Source organism: Trichosurus vulpecula, chromosome 7, assembly GCF_011100635.1.
Source record: "Trichosurus vulpecula isolate mTriVul1 chromosome 7, mTriVul1.pri, whole genome shotgun sequence".
Classification (NCBI taxonomy): Eukaryota; Metazoa; Chordata; class Mammalia; order Diprotodontia; family Phalangeridae; genus Trichosurus; species Trichosurus vulpecula.
Window position 1 is genome coordinate 157,744,688 of NC_050579.1, and position 19,965 is coordinate 157,764,652.

The 19,965-nt window shown below is 38.8% G+C and overlaps 1 protein-coding gene and 1 pseudogene across 1 annotated transcript in view; both read right to left on the reverse strand.

Moving 5' to 3' along the window:
• LOC118857688 overlaps nucleotides 1-19,965 on the reverse strand; it is a 202,180-nt gene that overhangs the window by 166,390 nt on the left and 15,825 nt on the right. The window contains 5 exon segments of the mRNA XM_036768262.1: nucleotides 3,592-3,753; nucleotides 5,047-5,148; nucleotides 6,275-6,427; nucleotides 7,253-7,410; nucleotides 14,137-14,305. Of these exon segments, the coding sequence (XP_036624157.1) occupies nucleotides 3,592-3,753; nucleotides 5,047-5,148; nucleotides 6,275-6,427; nucleotides 7,253-7,410; nucleotides 14,137-14,305 (744 nt within the window).
• On the reverse strand, nucleotides 17,241-18,754 carry LOC118856416 (annotated as a pseudogene).

Genomic DNA, 19,965 nt, shown 5'->3' on the forward strand with positions numbered 1-19,965 from the left:
TTATAGTGGCCAACAGTGACTTTAATCTCCATGCCAAAGGCTGTGTGCGGGGCTGTTTTCCAGATATCGGGAGTGCAGAAAAGGCCCCACTATACGACACAATGACCCCAGTGGACTGACACATTGAAGTTCCTATGAAACAGTAAATGTAGGAAGGTACATATTGTTGTTCAGGCAAAATATAAAACTATTTGCAAGTTATACAGCTGCTTCTAAGCATTTCCTCTCCTCAGATCATGGGATCCCAGGTTTAGGGTGGGACACCCTCCTTTCTTTCAAAGCCTGAGGAGCTTCTAAGATGTGAAGATGTTGATTCGCCCCTCAGGACCCTGAGGCAGGAGGGTTCCTAAGACTCCTTAAGGCCTTCTTACTATAAAATGCTTTATGTGTCCAGTATTCAGAACTGTGTTTTCTCTTTGGTCAGCTCCAAGAACAACATTTGTGAGTCAGTGAAGGGCCAGAGGAAGTGGTTTTCTTACTTTTTCAATGTTTGGGCAGTTTTATACAACCCACACTTTTGCCAAAGTTCTGTATATTTCCTTTTGCTACAGGCCATGCTCTGTTACCTCTGCAAATGCAGGAAAGCAGTAGCAGAGATAAATAGATAACTCACTTTCCCCCTCCACGACCAGTGGAGACCTGGTGAAAGGAGAAGGAACCCTTTCCTAGCTCACTCATTATTGCCTGGATTTATTCCTTCTACTGTGGTTACTGCTCTCTATTCCCATCATTTCCCGCTTTCAATTAAATTCAACAAACATTTATTATCTAGGTCAAGAGTTCTTAACCTGGGATCCCTGAACGTGTATTTTAAAAAATATTTTGACAACTGTATTCAACATGATTAGTTTTCTTTGTAATCCTATGTATTTTATTTAATGCATTTAAAAACATTACTCTGAGAAGGGATCTATATTACCAGACTGCAAATGAATCCATCATGGGCACAAACACATTCACACAGATTCTATCTTAGAAATGCTTTTATCTATTTACTTTGTATACATTTTGCATAGATGAAGCCAAACCTTTGTGTAGAAAGAGCTGGTCTCAGAGAAAGAAAACCCGAGTGTGGATCCTTCCTCTGATACCTACGTACATACATACATACATACATACTGGCTATGTGACCCTGGGCAAGTCCCTTACCCTTTCCACCATTCTTAGGCAGGTATCTAAGACTACAAGCTACAGGGAAGGTGCTGCCCTGCTTTGGTAGAGGGATTTTACTTGTCCACGGGTTCTCTTTATCAGTGAAATCACAGGTCCGGGTTCTGTCCCCCATATTCTGTACAGAGGCATGTGACTAGATAATACCACCATGGCTTACAGCTTTCCTAAGTGCAAGTTTCTCCTAAGTAAGTATTCTTTTTCTGCTATTCCATTCTGGGCCCAGTTCATTGTCCCTCTGCAGTGTCTGTCCTAGAAATAGATATATACTGAAGGCTTAACTCTGATATACAGAGATACATAGCACAGTGGATAAATCCTGGGCCTGGAGTCAGGATGACTTGAGTTCAAATCTGCCTCAGATATTAGCTGTGTGGCCCTGCACAAGCCTCTTAAAATCTTGTTTGCTTCAGTTTCCTTAACTATAAAATGAGAATAATCAAAGCACCTTATCACCTCTCAGGTTTGTTACAAAGACCAAATGAAGAGACGGCTAGGTGGCTCAGTGAATAGAGCACCTGTCCTGGAATCTGACCGCAGACATTTGACACTTACTAGCTGTGTGACCTTGGGCAAGTCACTTAACCCCAATTGCCTTGCCTTTCCCCTCCAAAAAACAAAAACCCCAAAGACCAAATGAAATAATCTTCGTAAAACACTTAGCAGTATGCCTGGTACATAATGGGGATTTAATAAATGTTTATTCCCTTCCTCCTTCCTTCCTTAGTCTGGCCAAAGCATTTAACCCTTCAGTTCCCCAGGCAATGCTCTAAGACCACAGGTTGGAGAGGCATCGTTCTGCATAGCTGGAGGAAATTCCTCACTGGGAACCTGTACTCTTGTAAAACCACATATCCAATAAAAATTTTTAAAAATATATACTGTATATATGTATGTATGTGTATAAGATAGATACCCTCAGAATGTAAGCTCCCTGAGAGCAGGGTCTATTTCATTTTTATATTTGTGTAGGGCACTGGCACATAGTAACTGTTTTTTAACCGCTTGTTGATTCATTGAAGAAAGAGAAGGATTCCGACAGAGAGATCTAAGACTGGCCAAGAGGTGGTTTATGTAAATACGTGGAGGTAGGAAAGGATAAGGGAACAATTTTCATCTCTTTGTAGGGGGGAACATGGTGTATGTGAAAGAGAGTAATAGGAAATAAGGCTGGCTAATGAGTTATATTATATCTAGAAGCAACAGAGAACTAATGAAGGTTGTTGAGCAGGGGCAGACCTGTGCTTTAATATGATTGTTTTTGGCAGCTATGTGAAGAATAGACTAGAAAAGGGAGAGATTAAAGGTTGGGGAACCATTTATGAAGATGAGGTGAGATGCTATAAAAGCCCAAACCAGCACAGTGGTTATGTGAATAGAAAGGAAGGACAAGAGGTGAGAGACACTGCGGAGACAGAATCAAAAGGATAGGGGAAGGGAGGGGAAAGAACTGCAGATGACACCACTATTTCAGGCCTAAGTGACTGGAAGGATGGTGGAGAAATAATGGAGTCGGGCGAGTTTTAGGAAGAAGGGGATGAGTTTGAGGTTCCAGCAGGATATCTAGGTGGAGATAATTAGCCAGTAGTGGCGATGCAACACTAGGGCTCGAGTCAGTTAGGATGACTGTACCGCTATGGAGTCATCTACGTAGAGAGGCTTCAATTCCACTGCTATAGCCACTCTCGATGACAGTGGCCCCAGCTTCATTCCAGTCTTCTCAATCTAGTAAGATCATAGATTTAGAGCTGGAAGGGACCTTACAAGGCATCAGGCCTAACACCTTTATTTTTGCAAATGTGTGTGAGGCAGGATTTGAACACAGGTGTCTGTGACTCCAAGTCCCTAGCTCTATCTGCTACATCACACTGCATCCTTAGTATGTTAGCTACCCACTAGAGTTGTCATTGTCGTTCATTCATTCAGTCACGTCCGACTCTTTGTGACCCCACGGATCACAGCACCACTATGCCCTATCTGACTGCTGCTACTCAAGATTTGCTCTAGCTCCAAGATTTAAAACTTGGCACTTCCCTCTGACCACAATGTAATTTTCTTCTGCCTCTCCCACTCCCTTTTACTGGAATATAATCTTTATTTATTTGATTTTCTAAATGTAATTTAATTATTTAACCTTTCCCTATAATTATTGTCTGTCTTTTAAAACATAGGTCCTTTCTTCCCAAATAGAGTTCAGTCCCTTTGAGGGCAAGAGTCTCTTTGTATCCATTGACATCTGATAGAGTTGGTGCTAAACAAATAAGTGTTTCTTGTTTTGGATGACGTTGATGATGAAGCTAGCTCTGCTAGGAAGGGCCACTCAAAAAGTTTTCAAATCAAAATGTTATCATTGACTATTTCTTACATCCATAATCCCAGGTGCTTGCTGTAAGATGTGCCCGTTACTTCTAGCTGTAATACCTGGTTAAGGTTGATGTTGCTATAAATGTCCTCCCAGATTTGATCATAGGTGCACTGGTCCAAATCTTGGGCATTTGCAAAGGAATGAAGCACTGAAGCTGGCTCCAGGGCTGCTGATGCATGAACTTGTAGTGCCTCCATCACTTGCAGTGGTTTGGAAACCTCAGTGGGAACACAGAAGAGGACAAATGGTCAGGAAAAGCATCACACTTTTTCTCAATAGCGTGACGTGCTGTTATTTCAAGCTATTTTAATAAGACTTGTTCTCTTCAGGACTGGCACTCTATCCACTGTGCCACCTAGCTGCCCAGAAGGCATTTTAAACATCTAATCTAAGATCCTCATTTTGCAAAACACAAGTCAATACAATGCAATGACAAAAGGAAGGACTGGCTCTGGAGTCAGAAAGCATAAGTTCCATCACAATTACTACTCATCTAACCTAGGGAAAGCCATTTGGTTTCACAATTTCCTTATTTGTGAAGAGAGGGGGTTAGATTACATGATCTCTATGGCCCTTTCCCCTCTAATTCCTATGAATATCACAAGATCCAGAGATATCAAATGATTTGTTCAAAGTCACATAACCAGTTGATGGGTGTTGTGGCAATTAGGGTGGGACTTTTTTTTTTTTTTTACTATTCTCTCTTTTGTAATGCTAAGGCAATCAAGTACTTTTGATGAGTCTTGCCTTTCAAATGTAATGGCAAGCAAAAGGGGACTTTTTGCTGTTTTTTGTTTTAGTGTTTCTCCACACTGAGGTAATCAAGTGCCCCAGGGCCCTGAGATGTGTATATAAGATCTGAGGTTGGCATTTTGTTTTGGTTGCACATGCACTGAAAAAGAGTGTTGGTGACAAGAGGGTAGCCATTGAAAGAGTCCCCTTCTTGTCCCCCCCACCCCCGCCCCGGCTTTGAAAAACCCAGATATTGTTGCTTCTCTCTCTGGTAACTATGTATGCATTGCTATGGATAGACTGGTCTGTGTTATTTGCTCTGCTTACATAATGTATGCTCACAATTGCTGTTTGTTTTCTCTCTGAAGTTCAGAGTGCTGGTTTTTCCCCCTGAACTAAGTGAATAATACATGTATGTTTAATTAAAGTGAGATTGTTAACCCCTTAAAGTTGCTTTCCTTAGAAAAGCAGATCAAAGAACCTGTGCTACCAGCCCTCCTGTGTGCTGTTGTAGTTGTTCTTTCACCCCCACAACAGCTGCTAGCAACACTGTTGTTACAGGGGAAAGCCAGGATTAGAGAAAGAAGTCAAGTCTTCTGACCCTCTATCCACACTGCTTTGTACCAGTCCACATTTACTCCTTGCAAGACCGAATTTGTCATCATGGTTAGAAATGTTCCTCATGTAAGTCATCATACTCACATTTAAATAATAGAGTTAAGATCTCTTGGATATGATTCCAGCAAGACAGATCGCGAGTATTTAAAAATGAACCTCACCTTCAAAAACTTTGTGTGCAGTTGCATCAATGCATCAATTCTGTTTCGCTCTTTTAGTTTGGTCAAAAGCTTCTGCTGCCAAGGATCACATTTTGGCTTAATCTGTGTGACAATTTCATCATCACCATCATCATCATCATGTAACAATAATTCTCAAGTATTATGCCCCAAACATTCAAATTCCAGACTACAATGAAATGCATGATTGAAGGTAGAGGCTGGGATGAGAGATTTTTGTTAGAGAGCTAAGACACTGTGAGAGTGGGAACAGTATAATAAGTTCATAGACACATAGACAAGACGCCACAGCAGTAGCAGCTGCAGCAGCAGTTGGCACTGACCATTGGGGCACACCTCTCACAAATGTAACTGGTCCAATTTGAGACAAACACAGTACTGCAACATCTTTAGTTATGAAGGATATTAAATACATTACAATCAAGCATATGCATGGGCAGAAAATGTGATCTGAAGGTTCAGGAAGTTTCCCTGCTCCAAAATGTCTCTTTGAAATTCTACCATTAGAAAGCAATCCCTCTAAATTCTATTTGGAAGAATTACTTATTCTTCCAAGATGTAAATGGCCCTGGAAAATTCATACTAGTCTAGTGGACAGTGATGTATAAGGTTAGTCCAACTACTAGGCTTATGTTAACATACACTGATAAAGGTATTATTAATATATACTGACATTTTTATGTACACAGACATATACTGAAACATGAATGTAGTGACATGTAGGCACATGTATACAGTGACAATATACACATATCACGTACATCAGCAATACATATACTGACATATATTGACAAATATGTATATGTGACACGCTAACATACACGGATTGATGCAGACACATGCACATTATGAGTCATAAACACATAAATCCCAATTCTGATGCTTTACTGCTTGTGTGACTAGGAAAATCCCTTAACTTTTCTGAGACTTAGTCTCTTTATCAGTAAAAGGAAGACGTTGAACTAGATGGCCTCTGAGGTCCTTTCCAGTTCTAGATTTGTAAGCCTATGAGCCCAAAATGGAAGACTACGTGCTTACCTAGAATCTGGGTTGGATTCTCCCTGTGTCCTGCAAGACTCTGCTCTAGGAGTGGGGAGTAAAGACCTGAAAAGTACTTAGTACCATGACATCCTGGAAGTTTATTTGTCAGTTGCCCTACCACAACCCACAATAAAGGGACAGAAGACCAAGAGCAGGTAGCTGTCTTTACCTTTATGAAGGGAATCCAGTTGGCTGTCTTTTTTAAAGCCATGGTAGGTTTAAATAAATCCCGGTTTTCAACTTTAGCCACCTTGACATCATAGGCGGGAAATATTTTCAACCTCTGTTGTTCATGGAAGATGTTCTGAAACCTCTGAACAACCTAAAAGGGATAGGGAAATAGAGGTGAGGGTCCTAGAGGAAGTGTCAGAAATTTGGTGATCAAAAAAGTGGCCATCAGTTTACCAGGTTTTTGGATAACAGCAAATATTGTATTCTAAAATGCCTTTAAGCTGAGGTGGTTGATTTCCTAGGTAACACCATCATGTCATCTGCAAATGATATTTTGACTTCTTCATTTCTAAAGTTAATCTTATTAGTATATTTCCCCTGTCTCATTGCAGTTGATAGAATTTCCTCCTGCTATACCAAGTAAAAGTAGTGAGAACAGGAATCCTTAAAAATCCTAATGCGGACTTAGAGGGAAAGGTGAACAGTGTTATGGTAATTTATGTATGAAAATCATCTAAATTCAAATAGTAGCTAAACAAATTTAGTTGTTTGCATTGCTGTTTAATGCTTTTAATTAAATATATTTTTCCCTGTGTAATGGAGTAATAAAGGAAATCCTTAATTTGTAGAGCTGGAGGACTTCCCAAGGAGCTAGACATGTGCTCTGGCCCCTCCAAAGAGACATGCATCTTGCTGGGATGGTATAGGAAATTTCTGATTGGTTCCTACTGACTAGGGCTGTGATTAAGATGGTTGGGAGTGACAGTGTTGGAAGGAAAATGCTCCTTGTTGGAGGAATCTCCCCTTCTGTGGTCTACAAGGACTGTGGAAACAGCTCTCTCTTTGGACCCTTAGGTGGGGGCAGGGATGGGGCGGGGCACTCTCTTTGAGCACTTTCTCTTCCTTGGACTCCAGTCTTGCTTCCACACTTTTATTTCAGGAACACCTGCCTATGGATACAGAGTTTTGCAAGTACCAGGGAAAAGAGCTCCATCTCATCAGCAGAATTCTTTAGATCCTCTGTGTTGTAGCAGATGTTGAAATGAGACAGGAGGAGTTCTAGCTGAGGTTTCAGTTCTACCACTTCTGTTTTATGGTGGGGCAGAATGGAGTTAGTTTCTTTTCTGATTGTCTCTACAAAAGAAACCAAAAATCAAACACATTAAAAAGCAACGAGTACATGTCTAGGAGGGGAAATGGAGAAGCTGGTAGAAGCAGTGGGCAGAGGCTTCTCCTCCACCTACATGCAGTGTCAGGTGGAAAGAACACTGGATTTGGAATCAGAAAGCCTGGGTTCAAAACGTGCCTCTAACAATTAGTAGTTGTATGATCTTGGGTGAATCTGAACCTCTCTAAGCCTCAATTTTTTCATATGTAAAAAGAGAATCATAATACTTGAAGTACCTGCCTCACAAGGCTATTGCAAGGAAACTGCTTTGTAAATGTAGATTATTATTAATATTATTACTTACAATATTTATTTATTTTTTGGTCTAGGTAAAGAGGCCATTCTCTGCCTCAATTCTTATTAAGCCTTAATCACTGAAGAAGCATTGCATCGGACAAACCTGGGAAAGACCTTAACTGCAGCCCGGGCCTTCTCCAGTCATCCTGATCTATATATCTTGCCACTGGACCCAGATGGCTCTAGATGAGAAAGTGAGACTGGTGACTTTGCAGAGCCCTGCCTCACTTACTGACATCATCTCCCTGATGTCATGGTCCTCCTCAAGAATGAAGGACAAACAACAGCAACAGCAAATTACTTACAATAATAACAATAATATTCTCATCCACCATTCATTTTGACTATTGGAAAACAGAACAAAAGCTTTTCCCACTGAATCTGCTAGATCTTAGATGTTTTTTCTTGACTGAATTTGGAAGAAAAGCCTCCCAAACAAAACTGCTTTTACGTATTTGTATGTCATAGCAAGGATTTGGTTAGACCATGTTCAGACAGAGGGCTGTGCATTTATCCATTCATCCAATATTTATTTAGAGCCCCTATTTTTTTCCATAAGGCCTCACCATTAACAATATCAAAGGCCTTGTTCAGATCTACAAACATTGTATACATCAGAGAAGGTGCTGTGCTCTATGAGCAAAGCAGAATTGAAACAGCTCAAAGGAAACGCAGCATGCAAAAGTTTGGAGTATTCACCCCAAATATTCACATAGACTATTTGTGCCCAACCTGTGGCAGAGCATTCCAAGTTCATATTGGCCTGATCAGCCAGTCAGACACGTTGAATCTTGACTCAAGCATAGTGATGTCATTTTGGTCCTCTTCAAAAATGAAGGACTACAACCAACTGAGTTAGAGACTAGTACGTACAAAGCATTGTGCAAAGCACCAAGGGGGATTCAAAGGTTATTATTAATTAATAATACCAAAATCAATCACTACTCATATTAACAACATTAGTAAGTAATAATAATTAATTATGCCATAAATATGGATCCTTGGTTCCTTCTATTTCTCCTTCCTAGGAGCCATATCTCCTGCCCCAGAACCTAGGGTGGTATCAAGTCTGTAGAAGACAGAGGCCAAATGGGGACTGGAAGAAGACAGGATTCAGGAAGTTAGGCCATTTATTACAAAAAGGACCTCAGAGGTGCTAAGCAGTCCTCATACTATAGCATGTAATGTTCTAGAAATTGCTCCAAGTTGAAAGTATGATCTGATTGTCCCATAGAAACAAAGCTATAGAAGAGGGTACATTTCTGATAGGGAATTGATGATCTCAGACTTTTTAGGGAACATGCATGTTTTAATTGCCTTCAGGTGATATTTACAATATAGTAGAAAGAACATAGGCTGGAAATCTAGGTTTAAGATGTGACTCTGATATTTTGTGACTATGGGCAAGTCACTTAAATTCTCTGAGTCAGTTTCCTCATTCATCAAATGGGATAATAATACTTGCACCAAATCACAGGGTTATTCTGAGGAAAGTACTTTGTAAACAATAAAGTGCCCTATAACTAGGGCCATGCTGGAGTCATCATGAACTAGCTTGCTGATTGTTAAATTTTCAGCAGGAGCATTTACACCTTGGAAATTGGCAAATACTGTTATTGTCTTGTTGATGGAGACAACATTAATAATGTAGATTAACCTTAAAAGTGTGTGATGTATACTTTCCCTCCCAGAGACCTTGTAGTTAAACATTTACCAGCACATTCCTGACTATAACTGTGAGTTATTATTATAATATTCCAAGACAGTATAGTGTTTAGCAGAAAGCTTCCCAAAATATATATATAAATCAATTTTAAAAGGACAATACAGAAGCAAATAAAGTAAAATCATATTTCAAATGACAAAGTAACAATCTTACTTCTGACATACATGGCTCATGTGACCCCAGGCTAGGTATGCAATCTCATAGTATTTTAGGCAACTCTAAGGCTGTAATTTGCAGACAAGGCTCTGGACTGCATTGGTAAAAGGAGTCACCTCATTTGGGGGTTTCTAACATCAATGAAGGTATGGGTTTAGTCCCTATCCCTATCCTTAACTCTATCCCTAACTAACAGTGGCCGAAGAGTCTGAAGAATAATATAGTTCTTAGACTATCTGCAAATACTAGTTTAACTATTGGGCATCTTTATAAAGGTTATCTCTGACCAATGATTTAATTCACTACTGGAGGGCACCTATATTGTCATTCTTACTTTAAGTGAAACCAGAAAACATAAAGAAGCTGCAGCTAAAATGAAAGGATAGCTCTCAGATTTTTTTCAGGAAAGCAACTGGTGAAGCTGGATCCATTAGGTGACAAAAGGCAACAAAAAGGGTGATTTCATGGGCAGCTGGCCTTCTCACCTTGTGGTTCTCATAGTCCTAAACCAAAAGACCACCAAGAAGAAGAGGAATTTATAGAAAATATGAAGACGATTTTATGATGAACCTGATTTCAATGTGAGAGTGGGCCCATGGAGAACAGTGGAAACTATGCTGGAAAATAGAGATATAAAAGAGGCCAAAGATCTGGAGACTTCCTACAAATCTCCCACCTGTATTCCCTAGACAAAAAAATAGACAGGCCATTCTCATAAAGAGTCTATAAAGATATGAAAGTTACTGATTTCTTCTGGTTACTTTTTTGAACAAAAGTTCTATCAGAAATCTTTTCCATTCTTTTGAAACTTCTCGAGATGTCATGGAAATTGATACTTGAGAGCCTTTGAAATTGTGTCACTCCTTGTATAGATTTCTTCAAGAAGAGAGTCAGAAAGCAATGATAACAATAAACTCTACAAAATTCCATTATAAAAATGAAATTGATTATATCTTAAGTCAGGGAGCAAATGGTTATGGATGTGGCAATCATTTTAGAACTAATTGTGTCTGAGCAGAGAGATCATCCACTGATTGGGGCAAATAAATTAGAGGAAAGCATAAAGGTAAGAAGGTAAGATTGATATTGCTTGCTTTCTCAATGAATGGGGAGGAGTAGAAGGCAGAGAGAATTTGGAACTCAAAATTAAAACATGAATGTTAGAAAATAAAATGCATCTAGAACAAAAAAAAAAGGTAAGACTGTGTGACTACAGTAGCTCTTTTCCAATCTCTTTAAATGTACTGATTCTAAGAAAAGAGAAGAGAACAAACATAAAGACATTGACTCTATCATCATTTCTTAGAGATTAACCAGAGCAAAATAGTCAACACATGGATGCTAAAAGAAATCGGAAACTATTATCATCCTGCAAATATTTGGTTTTATCAAGTGGAAGGAAATGGCAGCCAGGCTGGAAGGCTATAATCTGTATCACCTCAGAAAACAGTGACAGGCAGATAAGGAAAAAATAAGCTCATAGAGAACTCATTTTCAAACCTAGCAAAGTCAGATTTTACTCAAAGCATTTGAAGATGAAATCAAAAAGGAAAATAAAAACTATGAAATGGAATAGATAACATTTATATAGTGATCAACAGTGATGATATTGGAATCACCACATCTGGGTTTTGCCAATTGATATGCTATGGGAAAAATAAGCAATGGCACTTAAAAAGGTAGAATCAGGGATCGTGACTGAACCTGACCAAATACATGGAAAAGGAATCTGTGTTACAGATGATATCATTTCAAAGACACCCAAGGATAATTTCCACAATATCTCAAAGAGGAGAAGATTCCAAAAGAATGGAAAAGATTTTTTAAAAAGTAACCAAGATTAAATCAGTAATTATCAATCCATAAGGCTACTTTCATATATATCTAAAGTTTTTATAAAAATAGTTTATGTATCCATCAAGGGAGATCTTGATGAAAACCTGAGAAAGGAACAGGCAAGTTTTGGTAGACCATTTTTGTAACAACAATGCTGCTTACCGCTACTGTGGCTGTGTAAGGCTAATAACACCAGCACACAGGAGGGCTACTAGCACAGGTCCTTTGATCTGCTTTTCTAAGGAAAGCAACTTTAAGGAGTTTACAATCTCACTTTAATTAAGCATACATATATCATTCACTTAGTTCAGGGGGAAAAGCCAGCACCGTGAACTTCAGAGCAAATACAAACAGAAATTACAAACAGAGAAAATATAAGCAGAGCAGATAACACAAATCAACAGACAGACTTCTAGCTGTCTGAACAAAGCTGTACATACATACATAGTTACCTGAGAGACAAGCACCAACATCTGGGTTTTCAAAGCCAGGGTGGGGGTGCTCCTTAACGGCTACCCAGAGTCTCATCGGACCAATACTCTTCCAATGAGTGTGCCCCAAACAAAACGCTAACCTCAGAGTATATATACCCTTCTTCAGGGTCAGAGCACTTTACACATCTCAAGGGTTTCACACCTCTCCTTACCTAATTAGTAAAAAGGTGTGGGCCTTTTTACAAACAAAGGCAAGACTCAGTCAAAGACATCTGACTGCCTTAGTGCTGAGAAGCATTCCAAAACAAAAGACAACAAAAAGTCCCCCTTCGCTTGCCCTTACAACTTTCTACAACATGCCAAATCAATTAGAGTTATAGAATTGATTAAGAGGTCTATAGAATACAAGGTTCTACTGCTACTATAGCGGATTTTTTTCAATAGCACTTGATGCATTAACACAAAATATAGCACTGGAGGCTCTCCTTAAATAGGAAAATAAACATGTCCATAAACATGAAAAGAAAAACATAGAAATCTAGGGCAGGTTCACAGAAGTTCCATGATGTGCTTAGTATTGACCTCAAACTAGGGAGATTTATCAACAGTTAACCAACACACATTTATTAAGTGCCTATTTTGTGTCAGGCACTGTTCTAGGTGCTAGTGATACAAAAATAAAAGGAAAGCAGTCTCTGCCTTCAGAGTTTATATTTTACTGGAGAGATAGAATATGGTGACAGGTATATAAAAAACAGTACACATACAAAGTAAATGTGCAGTGTCTGGGAGGTGGCACTAACAATTTGGGGAATCAAGAAAGGCCTTTTAAAGGAGATGACATTCGAACTGAAGCTTAAAGGGAATCAGAGTTTCCAAGAGGCAGAGGTGAGAAGCAAGGGCATTTCATGCATGGGGGACAGTCTATGCAAAGGTACAGAGGAAAGAAATGGGAAATCATGTATAGGGCACTTCAGCTTGTCTACGCTACGGAAGATGTCAGCATGCAATACAAACAACAGGATTCACTATCAACAATGAAGTTGTCTAAATTCCCAGGTGGCTTTATATTAATTGCATAGAGCCCCAGAGAAATATAATGCCTTCCTCAATACTTACAGCAATGCTAAAGAGACGGGACTAAATACTCACACTGGAAAAACATACCTTGCCCAAACTATGACATGCAGCTGTAGAATTTTTTCATTAATATATTCATCAATCTTGGATGGATATTATGCATTGATTATAGTGCCGAACCTAGAACTGACTAGGAGAAGGAGTTTAGGCTGGAACATATTCATTAGGGTGTAAGCTCCTTGAGGGCAGGGACTCTTTTGCCTCTTCCTATATCCCAAGCACTTGCCACAGTGCTTGGCACATAGTAGGCATTTAACAAATGTTTATTGACTGACTTATTATATTTGTAAAATTGGACAGTGTTTTCAACAATCCCAAGCTGCTCTGTTCCCACAAAAGCTCATCTTCTTATCATCATTGCTTTCTTGGTGTAACACTTGTGGATGTAGAAATCTTTTTGAGTGGAAGTTAAAGGTGACTAGTAAGAGTCAACCCCGCCCTTTCCTCCCTATTGGCTTTGTCTCCTGAGATGTAATCAGTCACACCAAGTTAAAATAATTAGCTTATTTTAGGCTTAGGGACAATATAATAGTCCCTCAGCTCCATAGAATAGCCTTCTCTGCATCTTTAGGGAGTTTATGTGAAAATCTGGAAACTATTTTGGAAATGACTCCGACAATCAGCAAGATATCAATTTTCTCTAATCACTTTTCATAATGTCTCCTATCTTCAGCACCAATGATCATTGCCTGTTGGTGAATGGGAATGTGTCTGATTGTCTATATTTCACACATAAGGGAAGGGGAATGGAATAAACATTTATACAGTGGCTACCATGTCTTAGGTACTGTTTTAAGTGCTTTTACAAAATAATTTCTTACATCTTACATTTTCCTACTAACCTTTGATATTTTAAATCATGAACATTAATCTAATTTGTGAAATTGCTTATGATTCTCATGCTGGACATTGGCTTCTGAAGTATCCTGATTAGCCCATTAAGCTACTATAATTCTAACATAATTGAAATGTAACTTGACAGTATGCAGGATAGGCTCAACTTCACTTAGCAAAGCAATCCTCATATTTAAAATTACAAACTTTTACATACATACTTATACTTCTCCTCCATTTTCAAGGGTGAAAGGTGAGTAATTTTTCACCTGAAGTGCTGGTTACTGAAAAAGCAGGATAGCCAAAATTCTGGTTGTCAACAGGCAGAGACTCAGGGTCTATACGTCCAGCATACCTATCTCCATTTTCTTGACCCACCTCAGGGTCTTCCTGTACAGCTACTTCCAACCTGTCAGATATGGGCAGGTACTGTAACACCTGTGGACAAAGAACCGAATTGAGAAGGAAAATATTAGAAAGTTCCAGAGTAAGGCTTAGAGGCATGACTTTACTTCACACACATACACACACACACACAGAGATATAGACATAAATATGTACGTATGTATGTGTATATATATATGCACCTCACTTTGTTTATAAAAATACATATACATACACATACATATATGTACATATGATACAGGAGGATGTGAATGAAAAAGGAACTTCAGTAGCCAGGCCAAAGATGAAGAATTCTCTTGTTCCTTAGCCTGCTTTTCTCTCATTGTTCATGAATGCTTAATGAACAAATATAACATTAAACTAAACATTATAGCTTTAAGCTTCCAAATAGTCATTGGAATGAAATTTCATTTATTATTTCTTCCTGGTTTTTGTTAGCTCTGACGCTAATAGTTTTTGTGGATTTATTTTGTATTCTGTTACATTCAGTTCTTTATTGATTCTGTAGGGGTGTTTTAAGTATATCATCATGTCATGGGCAAACAGAGATAACTTTATTTCTCCTTTGCTGATATTTATACTTCACATTTTGTTCTCATCTTATTGTTGAGCTGGCAACCTTAGACTATACCAAATAATAGTGAGGAGAGAGAGCATTCTTGTTTCATCCCCTGCTTATTATAGCAAAGATTCTAGTGTTTTCTCTGCTGCCAATAAGGCTAGCTCTTAGTTTTTTTAGATAAATGCTTTTAATCACAGCAAACAAAAGCCTTTTCATGCCTATGCCTTCTAGGCATTTATAATAAAAATGAGTGCAGCATTTTGTCAAAGGCTTTTTATGCATCTAATGCCTGTAGGCATCTCAAATTCAGCAGCTCCAAAACAACTCATCTCACCCCGCCCCAACTCTCCCCTCTTCCTAACTTCCCTATTATAGTTAAGGGCACCATCATCTTCCTAGTCACTCTGGCTTGAAACTTCAGAGTCATCCTCAGCTCATTTCCGACTCTTTTTTCTATCTTCATTTGTTGTTGTTCGGTCATTTCATTTGAGTCTAATTCTTTGTGACCCCATTTGAGGTTTTTGTGGCAAAGATACTGGAGTACTTTGCCATTTCCTTTTCTGGCTCATTTTACAGATGAGGAAACCAAGGAAAACAGGGTTAAGTGACTTGCCCAGGGTCACACAGCTAGTAAGTGTCTGAGGCCAGATTTAAACTTAGGAAGATGAATCTTCCTTTCTCTAAGGCTGGCATTCTACCCACTGTGACACCTAGAACAGCATCTCTCATAGACATCTTTTTTCCTCCACTCATAAAATTACCCACCATACTAACTATCTACCTCTGGGATTCTTCGACACTGATCTATTTGAAGTTGCTTACATAAGACTCTTACTCTCAGCTCCCAACAAACTATCTCCTCCTCCCAACCATTCGTGGAATGGGCTCCTTCCTGACCTCCATCTCCTGGCTTCCTTTAAGACTCAATCTAAATCCTATTTTCTGTAGAAGGTCTTTCCTGCTCCCTCTTAGTGCCAGTTTCTTCTTTTTGAGATTACCTGTCATTTTGTACATACATAGTTGTCTGCATGTTGTCTCCCCTATTAGAATGCAAGCTCCTTGAGGGTACAGACACGGTTTTTTTTTTCTTTTTGTATCCCCACCACTGGTCACAATGCCTAACACATGTAAGTGCCTAATCAATGTTTGGTGATTAATCAATGTGAGTTTTGCTATTTTTTTGTTTTGTTCATTTGATTAATTATACTAATTGTTTTCCTAGTGTTGAACTATCCTTGTATCCTTGGTATGAATCCAACTTAATCATAATGATTTATTCCTGCTGTAGTCTCCTTAAAATAATTTTATTTAAAATTTTTTCACCAATAAGTATTAAAGCAAAGTGAAATTGGTCTATAGTTTTGCTTTTCCTTTGTCTCTCCATGGTTTTGGTATCAGGACCATATTTGGCTCATAAATGGAGATGGCAGATTGACTTCTTTATTCTTGAGAAGATTTATACCATAGGTATTAATTGCTTTTTAAATGTATTAAAGAATTCATTTGGAAAATCACTTGGCCTAGGGTTTGTTTGTTCTGTTTGTTTTGGCAGTTCATTTATAGATTACTTGAATTCTTTTTTTAGAGTTTAGGTTGTTCAGGATCTCTAGTTCTTGTTTTATTAATTTGCGTATTTTATATTTTTGTAGATACACATCCACTTTTCTTTGAATTTTCAGTTTTGCTTACATATCATTCTTTAACATAGTTTCTTGTAACTCTTATTTCCCTTTTGTATGCTGTGATTTATCTTGTTAATTTTTTTCCTGGTAATTTGAATTTTCTCTTTCCTTTTCTTGACCAGGCTAGGTAATAGTTTATCCATCTCATTAGCCTTATTTAAAAAAACAACAACCAGATCTTAGTTTTACCAGTTGTCAGTTGTACAGTCTTTTTAAAGTCTTTTTTACTCGATATTTTCATTTTAACATAATTGTTTTTATGATTTATTCTTTGTTATATTCATTATTTAGAATTTTGTTACTTAATCTCTAAGTAGGTCTGTATTTTTTTGACCTATATTCCCTTTATTAATTACTATTTTATTGTGCTATGGTCTTTAAAAGATGTATTTATTATGATTGCTTTTTCACATTTGTTTATGACTCATTCTGTAGCACATGATCAGTTTTTATAAAGACACGTTGTCATTCTGAGAAATAAATAAATCCTTTAATACATCTTTTAGTAAATCTTTTTAATTCAGAAGATACTCAGGTCAGTCAAATCTAATTTTTCTGCCAATCTAGTCAGCTCAATATTTTCCTTTTTGTCATATTCTTGTTGGATTTATTCCATTCTGAGAAAGGAATATTAAAATCTCTTATTATGTTACTATTGATACTTTTTATGATTCTTCTAGGTTTTTTTTTGACATTTTATAACTTTATTTAAACAAAGTTCAATTTAGTTTTCACCCACATTGACTGTCTGTAAGCTTTTGAAAGTGGTGGCAGGTACTTAAGTAACCAAGGTATACAGCTTGTTTGGTGAATCTTCATCCTCATTGTGTTTCCTGGACAAACCCACCCAGATAAGGTATGGGACATTCCTTATTCCTTTGGCCCAGACAGCGTACATCTGGAGTTCCCATTTCTTTCATGGCAAATTTGCGGATTTCCTTTAGAGCTCGAGGAGCTGGCTTTTTGAAGCCTACTCCATGAATTCTCTTGTGAATGCTGATGGTATACTCCCTGGCCACCACTTCATTGATGGCAGAACATCCCTTCTTTTTCTCTCAACCTTTCTTCTTAGGAGTTATCTTGCCAGGGACCAGGTTGGAAAGTGATTCTTCTAGTTTTTTGAACTTAGATGATAGATCAATAATATATTTGTAGTAGCAATTTAGATTTGAAGATCTTTCCCACCCATTAATAGGCGGCCATGTGACCTCCTTACATAACAGGAAGCCTAAGACACATGTGGTGGGAAGAGCTTCCTGACAGGAAAAGGAAATTATGTCACAGAAAATGGGGAGAGAGAGAGAGAGAGAGAGAGAGAGAGAGAGAGAGAGAGAGAGAGGGCAGTTATGGCTGCTAATGGCCGCCCTGGTGATTGTTAGAACTGAACAGGCTGACTTAGCTGTACTGTGAGTTTGTTTTGGGGAAGAGCCCAGCAGGGGGTCAGAGAGGTTTTGGGATGGCGAGGCTTCATGTAGTGATGTTGTATGTGGGATGTTTTACTGCTGTGATAGACTGGATAAATGGCTTGTGGGATATGGTTCTCTGGTGTCTGAATAAATGGTTTACTTCTTCTACCTTCTATGTGGAGAGTCTCATATACTTTGCGATACAGAATTACATAAGCATTTTGACAATTATCATCTACATTGTTACAGTTGCCTTACTGTTACAGTATTTAATATACATACTGTCAATTCTTTCAGATTATTTGAATCCCAGTAACACCCAATGCATTCAAACTGCTTTGCTCTATTCTAAAAATCCCCCTTTCTGTGTCAGCAACTTCAAAGACCAGATAAGATCAACAAGGGGTATCTTTCCTGTTGGTGACAGAATGTCTGCACCCAGAACAGTGGCATTTCCCTTATCTTGATATTCTAGAGACATCTGCATCTTGTGATCCTAATCTCTAAGTGACTCCACCTTGTCAATTGTCTTGTTTACCTAAGAATTTCCTTTCTTTGATATGGAGATCATAAACTGCAGTGGAGAATTGTTACTTAAACCTTGTCTTTCTTCTTCCAGTCAATTAGAAGTTCCATGATCATGTATCTGCTAGCTTCAAGGGAATAAACTATATGAATTTGCATATCACCTAGTCTGTTTGCCTACTTTAACCAAACTTTCATGCTGACAGTTATGGTGCCATGGACTGTGGATGGAACTCATGGAACCAGACAAAGAACTGCAGCCCAATGTCGCCAATGCTAATAAGGATTCGGGAGCCTCAGGATTCATTTTTCCTGGAATCTTGACATGGTCAGGGGTAAGTTCTCCCTATTCTCAGCTTCCAAAGGACTCCCACTAGTTTGGTTGAAGTCCGCAATTCCCTTTAAGCTAGCTTTGAGGGCAAGAACAAATTGGCGTTAAATCACTTTGGATTAATTAGGTCCCCTTTGCAGATTGATCATTGGAAATGAGATGGGAATGTTTTTCACCTTGGGTTTGCTGAGATGGCTGAGTGAGAACAAAAGGCAGAAGCATCTTCCCTTAAGGCTTGCAAAGCTGCTTCAGCATCACCCCCAGTATTGGCTAATTCTCTCCACCTCAGTCTCCTCTCTTTTCCAACGACTCCAGTCCTAGCTGTTCCTTAACTCCTTCTGCCCTATTCCTGCCTCCTTTCCCTCAAAAGCTTTGATTCGGGGGAGGATAAATGCACTTTGTCCTTACTCCTCCTCTTTCCCCTACCTGCCCTAAGTCCCTTCCACTCTGGATGTAGGTTATGGAGAGCTGGAAAAATCAGGGACGCCAAGGCTCCCCCAAAGACCAAAGACGTGCTCCGAGTAAAAGGTTGCAAGGATTCATCCCCATCAGATCTTAGATTCTTGCAAATTCCCCCAAACCCTCTTTCCTTGGAATGATAGTAGCCAATTCATGAAAGCCTCTAATTCCCTCTCTGTTGTTAAATTGTGAGCTCAGTTTGTATCCATCCTGTTAATTGTCAATTTGTCTGTCAGTATGTGTGTGAGTGTATGTGCTGTGAAATGAGTCTGTTACTTTGTAAAATTTGAAATGCAGGCAATCAGAGATTTCTAAGGCTACAGCTAGGGAAACAAAGACTCTTTTCCTTATAATTTCTGGTCTGGCCAACCTGGAATTACAGTGGAAACAGCTAAAAACATTTTAGCAGATTCTGGGATTAATCATTAAAAAGTTTGGAAACTGATTAGTTGGAATTACCAGAGAACTCCTGAGACTGTAGATCACTCCAGGAGCGCACTCGTGCTAAAACACCTCCTCCCAATCCTGATCACTCATTCCCCACTCCTTCCCTAGAGGTAAGAGGGTATCTCAGTGTGGGAATTTTAAACAGCCATAAGAGTTCTTGTTAATCTCTCATCCTCAGATGAATGTTGGAGAATTGTAGAGAAAACTTAAATCACCTTTCCCCACCTGGCAAAAAGAGGGGAGGCTCAGCAATTTCCAGGCTGGCAGTAGCTTTGTGCCCC